Below are 9,594 nucleotides of genomic sequence, written 5' to 3' on the forward strand. Positions count from 1 at the left end.
TCTCTTCTGAGCAGCAGGCAAGCAACCGAGCTGTCACAGTTTCTGCTCACAGCTCCAAGACGTAGGGAGGCTCCCCCCTTCGCTTCACAGAGCTTCAATTCTCCCAAATCCGCTGGACAACAAGAAACACTGTTTGTCCCGTTCCCCGAATGAAGCGGGGAACCCTTGCAGGTCTTCGGACCAGCCAGTCTGTCACCTCCGCCAGAAGCTGAAGCCGCTGTGATGTGTCCAGGCTTTGTCAGCTCCAAAGGGCCGTTCCCAGCAGCTGGCTCAGGGGCTGTTTTGTCACCCCACCTTCTTTCTGACCAAAGGATGGGGGAGGGATGTGTAAAAAACCACCACTGCAGCTACACCCTTCCTTCCTCTTGCACGTCTTCTTCGCAAAACACACCTTCGGAAGCTCCTCCCTGCGGTGATCCCTTAGCCATGGAGCTGAATCCAGCACGCACGCTCACTTTAAAAACCAAACCCAAGGGAGAGCCCCATCGCTTTGGAAATAGGATAATTTGTGATTTCTGAGTTTGAGTCTCAGCTGGAGTATCTCAGCAGTCGGGAGCGGTACCAGGACACAGCAAGGGGCCTGCGATAAGGAAGCGGTGACAGGGCTCAAGAGGAAATTGTTCTGGAGAAAGCCCCTTACAAATCTTTCCTCCTTTGGCGAAGGGTGTAATGTGAGATCGTGACAAAATTCCCAGCGCAGCCGTAACCTCATCTCATCTTCTATCATCTTAGCGTTGAATGAGCAGTACAGGATAATGTTTCTCAAAGCGCAGGTGCCTCACCTAAAACCCAAGAGCCTGTCAGCTGATAGCGACACCTTGGGAAATTAATGCAGCTAATTTGACTTTTATTTCTGCTTTTCTGTATTCCACCTCCAGTGGAATGACTGAATTTCCATTTCCACAGTGGGATTGGAATTCCACTGGAATTTCCACAGTGGAAAACTGGTACCGCTACATCATTTGGGTATTTCTTGAGCGTGGTCTTCCCTGGTAAAGTTGATTTTCTCATCCCAGGAAGTGAGAATGTCTTGGCTTATCACTACTGATGGAAATAACAACGTGGCTGAAATATATTTCAGGCCTTACTAGGGTTATCCGAGAATTGAGCAACGATGTGGCTTAAATGGTGATGCTATGTGGGAGCAGGGGTTGGGGAGGAGCGGAGCTAGGATGGAAAGTGGCCTTTCCCTGGGTTGGGTTACACAGCTCATTAGACCACAACAAGATCCCTGGCTGCCACATTAAATGCTTCTAGATAAAATGAAAGTTAGGGTTTTTTTCAGAATCTTCTACTCAACTGCTGTCTTAAGTGCCAAAACACTGACTATCGAGGGTTGAGGAGTCGTAGGGTATGGCTGTGGATACAGCTGGCAGGATGAATAATAAAATATTCATACAAAAGTCCTGTGTAATTTAAAGTACGCGCTATTTTGGATACTCGTGAGATTTCATTTTAGATGAGGGGATGAAAACTGACTTATTTTTTGCAAGAGAAGTTGAGTGAAATAGAGCTGCACTGAGGACAAGTTAAAAAAAAAAAACCATCCAGGATGGATTGCAGCCATGGGGCTGGGAAATAATAAGCAATGATCACATGAATACACATACTAAACCTTCATTTTATTTATTTGTTTATTGACTCAGCAAGTGCTCAACCGCGGTATTTTTTTTTCCAATACAATCTTGCAATACAATTATTCATGTATAACTCAGCCTTTCTCATCAGGAAGAAGAATTTACTCAAGTTACAGCAAGATCCAGGTTACTTCGTGGTGCTGGTCAATAAACAGCTACGTCTCACTGCTAATGGCCTTGCACCTTGCAAGCAAATGCTAGGTCCCTGCTGTTCACCTCTTCCCAAAGCACGCGGAGGCCTGCCGACGTGTAACACTGCCGTCAGCGAAGGCACCTGCACCCATCTAAATATTTATGATTTCATGAGTGCTCAGCGACCACTGGTCAGTGGCCTCCACAGAATTAGTTGGCCTTTCACCGACACAGAAATCCAGCCAACTGTAGACGCTACCGAAAATTATCTTTAAGAGCAGTAGTTGTTATAGGCAGCAGAGACAGGCCCACGGTTTTTTTTGGAAGTACAACTAAATTACAAAAGAAATTGTAAGCCAGAAAAAAAAAAAAAAAAAAAGGTTTCGGTTATAAACCTTATGGATTAGAGCATTCTAGTCCTTGTGCTGTAAAAATTAGGGTCAATTCTGTCCAACTGCAACAGAGGAGAGGCACAATAATTCTGCAGTAAGAAAAAGCTCCTGTTTCTGAGAACTGAAGTAAGGCACTCTCCCCATTTCATTCCATGTTCAGGCCAGGGACGTTGCCAATGGGATTGTTACCGCAGCCTCAGCCAGCACTGAGTCACCCGAACATGAGGAACCCTGACACAGGTCACCTCCGTGCTGCCGTTTCGGAGCGGCGGCATCTGAAGGCGTCCTAGTGGGATGAATTTTAGCTCTTCACGAGGCAGGCAGGCTCTGCTGTTACCACGTTATCACCGTCCTCTGCTTAACAGAGAGGCTGCGTAGCAAGACCATGTGCGGCAGGAAGACGTATTTGCTGGCCTTTGCCAGTGAGATGGGGACAGTCCTTTGGCTGTCCCATTTCTCCCTCCCAAAATACCAATGTCTGGGTAATAATTAAAAAAAAAAACAAATCTAAAATATCCCCAATTTTTTAAAAAATTCTTTATTACAATTATTACCGTTAATTTAAGCGATGGTTAACAGATCTGCTCTTGGTATTACAGAAGTCCATTGATAGAACGCCACTGATAACTGATCCCCAGCTGACACCAGCGTCAACAGTGAAAATACTGGTCTGTTAAGTAGCATCACACGGGAAGGAAACAAAGCATTTACCGGCTGTCTTTGGATAAAGGCTGCGTCCTATAAAGCTTGATTGTAATGCGTTACATCAACCTTTTAAATACTAATCAGAAACTACCCTGCACAGACCACTTCTGCTGGAGACGGATGGCGTGTCCAACCCTCCACGGTACCCGACTTCTCTGCTGAAGGAGAAAAACCACCACCGCCAAAAAATTCAAAAGTGGAGTGTTTTTCCTTCAGAAATCCGAGCAGCTCTAACCTTCTGGCAATTTGATATTGCCTGAATCCGGTGGGTTTTGTCCCTGTTAAAATGGCACAGTATGAAAGACAGAAAATAGTGATCTGCAAAGATAGTTCATTTTATCCCAGAGTAAGAATTATCAAATAAAAGTGTATCAACAGACGTAGTAGGATGGCAATCTTGAGAATGAGAAACATGAGAGTACCAATGAAACAGGCATCTGTAAAAACAGGGGCACCGCCATTACTCAGTCAAGGGCTCTTCGAATTTCTATAAACGTCCAATGCAATTAAAAAAAACCCCTCTGGAAAAGGCAAGCACTGTTACTCTTTGAATAGAAAAGGAAACGAGCCACAGATAAAGACTGGAAATAATTTCCAAGCCTTACTACGAACCCCACGAGAACAGTAGCCAAATATCAGACGAAAGTAGGCTGTTCCACATCTTAACAAAACGCTATTTTAATTTACGATTTCCTTTTCGCGAGAAAATTGGAAGAGTTCAGAAACAGTGACAGGAACGTGGAGTCTTTTTGAAGTCAAGGCTGACCTGTTCAGAGAAGAGAAATGCTTTGACCACTTGGGTAAAGATCAGAAATCCTGTTGTCGTTTTTATGTGTGTCTTAACAGACTTGAAGATAGAATTTGAAAAATGGGTGCTTCACCTAGTAACCAAGTGCAGCAACAAAGCTGAAGACAAACTAGGAGGAGCTGCAAAAGAGACGGGAACCACGGACTTCCCTGCTAGCAAATGCTGCGTACGAAGAGAAAGACCGCAGCAGAGAGAGGGAAGGCTGGCAATAGGCGAGGTGTTACGGGAAACTTGACTGCACCATCACGGATAAACCTTAGCAATGCAATAATGACCGCACCTCCAATTCTCATCTTTTTTAAATGAACATTGACACTGCTTGCCTCTCTAGTCAGTAAGATTTAGTAGCTGGTGAGGATGTTTTGTTATAAATTTGACCGCCAGCATTTATTCATTTGCTGCACACGGTACTTCTCTCGGGTCTTCTGGGCCCTGGCCCTAGCGATTTAAACGTCAACTTTCCTACTTTGCTTGATGAAGCTCAGCCCTCAAAAACGGGATGGACTCGTACTCTTCTAGGTAGGAATTTGAATTTTTATTTATTTATTTATTTTCAGTAAAACAGATAAGGCACACAGTATACATGAGCATCATCTCCAAAACAAACAAACCAAAAAAAATCAAGATACTCATTCCGGTATTTTATTACATAAAGAGTTGATTGTCCATTGGAAATTTTTCACCAAGTGCAACCACATCTTGGTAGCGTCATTGACAACCTGCTTTTTCTGAGAAGGTCAGCTGGGTTAAAAATATAGTAACTTAGAAAACTTAGTTGTGGCACTAGAACAGGGGAAACCACCAAGCTGAGTGGAGAAAGGCAGCAGCCGTTCAGCTGTCATGAAAGCAGATGGTTTTCCACGCACCTCTGTGTAGTACTGAAAAAATAAGGAAATAAGAGCAGCTATAATCACCGCCCCACTTGTTGAAATTAGTTTTAAAGGCTGTATCTGAACTGCCTGTATGGAAAGCCAAAAATCTTCTTATTGGAAGTCTGACGAGACTCAAATGAAAACCACCTATGAAGCAGAATCCAAGGTCTGCTGGGTGTCTTACAGAGCATTAATGACCTTAAGTAACTTTCTGAAGGTATTTATTTTTTTATATGTAAGTGATATTGTATTCGGGCCTCTTAAATCATTACAAAATAACATCTGCTTACGTAACACTGCACCAGGACAAGGGCTAGGGTCTCGAGGACCTACCCGTTCTAAAAGGGAACGTAAGTTGAGTTGGAGTAGAGTTATGAACTGCGATACCAGGGAAAGACTGGCTGGTGAAGAAGCTCCTGCCAGACTGCCACGTTGTACTTGCTAGCACATTTAATTATTTGTTGAGTGTAAAGCACGAAAAAGGGAGGAGAAAAATGGAAGACAAAAAAGCTACTTCAAGGCAGTATTTCGTATTTTATATCAAAAAGCAACTCTCAAGTCATTACTCTGATTAAAAACCTAAAAAAACCCCCAAACCCTTTAAAATTCAAACAAGCTATGTGGCACACTCCTTTTAACTATAAAGGGAAAAGACCCAGTCTAATGTAAATGTAGATTTATGAATGACTAAAACAAGTATCTGTTCTCAAAAGTTGGGCTACAGCTATAGTGTAGTAATTGCTTCTCCTCCTTGGCTAATTTGCTTTTGTATCATTTGTATACTGTTTTGCATTGCTTAGTTATTGAGCTCAGGAAGAACCCAGTTTGACCAAAAATGAAATCATGTTTATGTTTCGTAACGTTAGGAAAACGACAGAAACTGCATTTCCACACGTCTCTGATCATAATCTGACCTGTCATCTCTATACCATAAAGCCGTAAAAAGAACACACTCATTAGCATTTCATATTTATAGTTTCAGCTGACCTCCGTTCATCTCGAGATGAGAAGCAATATTCTTTAAAAACAAGGGAGGTGCAGACCCAGAACACTTGACAAAATGATAAATTAGTTATGAACCAGAAGTGGACTGCGCAGCTCTCCCCAATTCAATGCGATATCCAAGTACCTACAGCGATTCTTCTCAACCCCGCTACACATTTGGATTAATAGTAGAATATAAAAGTAATAGTTTAACCTGAAGAAATACACGATTCTCTTCATTTTTCCGCTCAAACAGGCAAAGACCTGTTCAATGAAGTGTGGCAGGAAAGACTTCTGTAACCCTAAATTCATGCAAATGTAATTAAAATTAAATAAAAATGATCACCCGGAACCTTCACCAACATCATTTAGTCCTTATGCACAGAAACCAAAGAGGAGTTAGTCTGTCTCCCGAATAGCTGACTAATGCGTAATTATTTAAAAGGTTTTACTACTCAGTGAAACAGTAAGTTTAGCGACATCTTTTATTTTATGACAAGCACTCAGTTAGTCACAGTTTCCCACTTTTGATACTGAAGTATTCCACAAGATCAACCATTATGGTTCAATTAGGACCTTTTATCCAAAACACTTGGATTTTAGCACCTTAAATGAAGAGTCAAAGTAACATGTCAGTAGTATCGAATGAAGACAGTTAATACTGTGCTCATCCTCTGGAAAATGACGTGGACCATACATACTAGGTGCCTTTAGTCCTTAACACATAGTAAGGCAGAAGGGAAACAATTCAGTGATGCATTTGACTGAACACAATCTGAATAATAAGAAAACCTTCCTAATTATACAAAGTCTTTTAAGGAGAAATTGAATTTGCTCCCATACATCAAACTTCATAGTATTTAAATCAAATGTTCATTTACAATCGACCACGTCACTCAGGAATCCGTACCCCCCCAAAAAAAAAAATTATCTGGTTATTAAACATCAGTAAGTGATATGTCTAACTCAGAAGGTTAACTCTGTACTGTAACTAGTGCTTTTTCAAAGATTTAAACAAACCCTTAAACCAGTAGGAGAAATTAATTTCAGAGTTAAAGCTACTTCTTGTAGCTCACTGTCTAGCTAACGGGGCATACGTAACATTTGCTTCCGGAGGCACAGTTCTTTGGCAGCGGTAGCAACCTGAACGCCATGAATCTGACTTTCCCTTTCACCCCGACACTGCTCGTGCGGGTACCGTAAGGCCATTGACATCCCAGCATCACTTCTGATGGGTACAGAATCTCCTTTCCACACCAATTTGGAGTGCATTAGCCAAGTATCTGCCTAGCTTCTACCATGCTTCTAAGCACTTCCGTGGATTTCTGGGGACAGACAGAAGGGGTTTTGCTTATTTTAAAGAAACAGGCAGTCTAACCAGACATGTCCTAAACCCTGCAATTTCAGGCATCTTTGGCCACTGTAACACTATTCTTTGCAATTTTAGGAAGCTCTGCCAACTGAGTCTAGCAAACTGGCTTCCAAGAGAATCTTCTAGCACTGTACTCTGCCACCTAACAGCAGCTATGAATCAATGACCAACTTGCATACCCAAGACGGATGCGGCTTCTACAGATGAACATCGGTGTATTCTGAGACTGTATTTCTTCTTTTCCACTTAATTTAGATTTGTGATGTTAGACACACAGATTTGTATGTTAATTTTAAACAACAACAAAAGCGTAAAAAATTACAAACTAAAGTAGTCAACTGCTGGTATTACACATTACCTTTCCTGTAACTAAATAAATGGCCAACATTAATAAGTAAACTGGTGAATTTCAGCACAGAAGTCTTTCAACCTCAGTAATCTCTGCTTCCTTCCTTCCCCCCCCAATAAAGCCAGGAATTGTATGGAAATTTAGTTTCCCTTCAAGGAACAGCAGAGCAGCATTCAGTCTGGTTAACGTATCTGTCATAGATCCTCTCTCTGTTTGGTTGCTCGGTTGTCCTCTTTGATGCTATTAGGTTTCTTGTCTCCGTCTTTTTTCTTCTTTGCTTTTTCAGGTTTGGTTTTGTTTTTCACTTTCTCACTTTCTTCTGCTCCTTTGCCAGGATAAACCTGACCTTCCAGAGTAACATCCGCACACCTTTCTTGATTTATCAGAAAGTCTTTGATCTCCCAGGCATAACCGCCATCACGTAGCATAAAGATGGCGCGATTTGAGCCGACAATAAACCTAGAGGAAAGAGAGAAGTTAGCTCCATGCCTTTCAAGCGCTACAACATTTTGCTTAATTCAGAGCACCTCCACAACTGAGGCATACATTTAAGAGCAAGAAGTTGGTCTTGTTGATGTTGCCTGGGGATAGAGGACAAGAGAACAATTTTCTAGCACATGTAATAATAAATTGTATTAAGTTTACAAATAACCAAGGAGGAGTAAGAATACGAAGAAAACTTAAGAACTAATTTGGCACTATGTAAAATCCACTAATGAGCATTAAATTTGCTTTAGATACTCACTGCAACCCTTCTCAGCTTCAATTCAAGAGCACAACATTCCTCTGTTTCACAATTACCATCTCTCCCCAAGAGAAAAATTACATTTTTAGCCAGGGGAACAAAAAGCCTTTTGTGGTGACAAGTCTTCCAAGTGTGATGTTTTCCATCAAGCACATAAAGGCAAACTACTGCAGCTAGAACTGATAAATAGCTGAAACGTAATGAGATAAAAGGAAACCAGGCTATACATACATCATGCATAAGCGTTAAAAGGATTTGTGCACCACACCAGAATGTTTGTAGTGTGACTTAAACCAAATTGGTATATAAACTGATACAGAAACAGGAATAGTGACAGACGATGGAGGTGGGGAAGGGCACAGGATGAACAGTTGAAAAGATTTTCAGGAAGAGAGAAACAAGAGTTCTGTAAAAGCAAGAACTTTGTCCTTGCATGCAACAGCTTACCTTTGCACATCATAGTTTGCATTGAAGAGACTGCCCTGCCACAAGCTAGTAATTTCTTCCGTCTCCTTTTCTGTGGGATTTCCCGACACCGTGACAAACATCATCAAAGTCTTCCCCTTTTTCGTCAGCTTCAGGATACTTTCAGGCTTGCCTGGATCAATTTTTGAGAAATCTATTGGTGCTGGAGGCCTCTTATGTTCAGGAAGATCCCCCTCTTCAATGTCATCGTCCTTCTGTTTTGAAAAGGAAAAGGAGGCTTTACACTCAACTGTTCCACAAAGCTATTCTTTCTTGAAACTTCCCGTTGTTTAGAGAATAACTCCGCTTTGATAAAGCGAAAGCATTGTGTAGTTTAATGATGGAGATTTGAGAATCAAAAGAAATACTGAGTTTTCTCTCAAGCTACTTCACCGAGAGTGCCCTTCCCATTTATAACCCTCCCCTCAAAATGATGCACATATTGATACCGACAGGTAGAATCTCCTTTTACTATGTACTGAGAAATATTTCAGCCACAAGGCTAATTCAATACAACTCCCTCTAGGCACTTCATAAAATAACACTTTTTTTTTTCTTCACAGTTTCACAGAAATTTATTACATTTACAAGATGGACTGAGAAAGTTGCACTAAAAAGCCTCATACACACATAAATAAAAAAAGTCATCCATCTGCATATTGCTTTCAGAGGTCAAAACTCACTTCTGGGAATCATGCGATCACTTGAGAATTTATTTTCCTTACTTTGTGTCTTTAAATAAATAAAAAGGCAAGAATTCAGAATTTCAATGCTCATGCCACAGGAAAACTTTTATTAAGGGTTTCGTGACTTTTCTAATGCACAGATGAAGAATCTATATCATTCTGACAACGTAATCACCAAGAGTAACTCGCTGTTCGAAAGCAGAAAAAACACTCGATGCCTCTGCTGAGGTTGACAGGCATTTAAATATTTGGAAAGGCAGAATTCAAACTGCTGCCCCTAAAACAGCTCCCGACAGAGAGGAGTGAATATAGTGACAACTTACATTGAGCTAGAACTCGGTTTCTTAAACAGTATTTGTATCACAGAATTAAAAAGGGAAAAAAAAAGAACAGAAAAACACAGAAGCCTTATACCGGCATCCACCCAAGCACTAGCAGATCAGCAGG

General features: G+C 41.3%; 1 protein-coding gene across 1 annotated transcript in view; it reads right to left on the reverse strand.

The window, feature by feature from the left end:
* Positions 1-4,193: 4,193 nt before the first annotated feature.
* Positions 4,194-9,594, reverse strand: part of MESDC2 (mesoderm development candidate 2) — a 12,494-nt gene continuing 7,093 nt past the window's right edge. Inside the window, exons 3-4 of the mRNA XM_009330975.1 lie at positions 8,444-8,676; positions 4,194-7,710 (exon numbers count right to left, since the gene is read on the reverse strand). Coding sequence (XP_009329250.1) covers positions 7,446-7,710; positions 8,444-8,676 — 498 coding nt within the window. The 3' untranslated portion in view covers positions 4,194-7,445. The remainder of the gene's footprint in view (positions 7,711-8,443; positions 8,677-9,594) is intronic.

This window comes from Pygoscelis adeliae, unplaced genomic scaffold, assembly GCF_000699105.1.
Source record: "Pygoscelis adeliae isolate BGI_AS28 unplaced genomic scaffold, ASM69910v1 Scaffold318, whole genome shotgun sequence".
In the NCBI taxonomy this organism is placed as follows: domain Eukaryota; kingdom Metazoa; phylum Chordata; class Aves; order Sphenisciformes; family Spheniscidae; genus Pygoscelis; species Pygoscelis adeliae.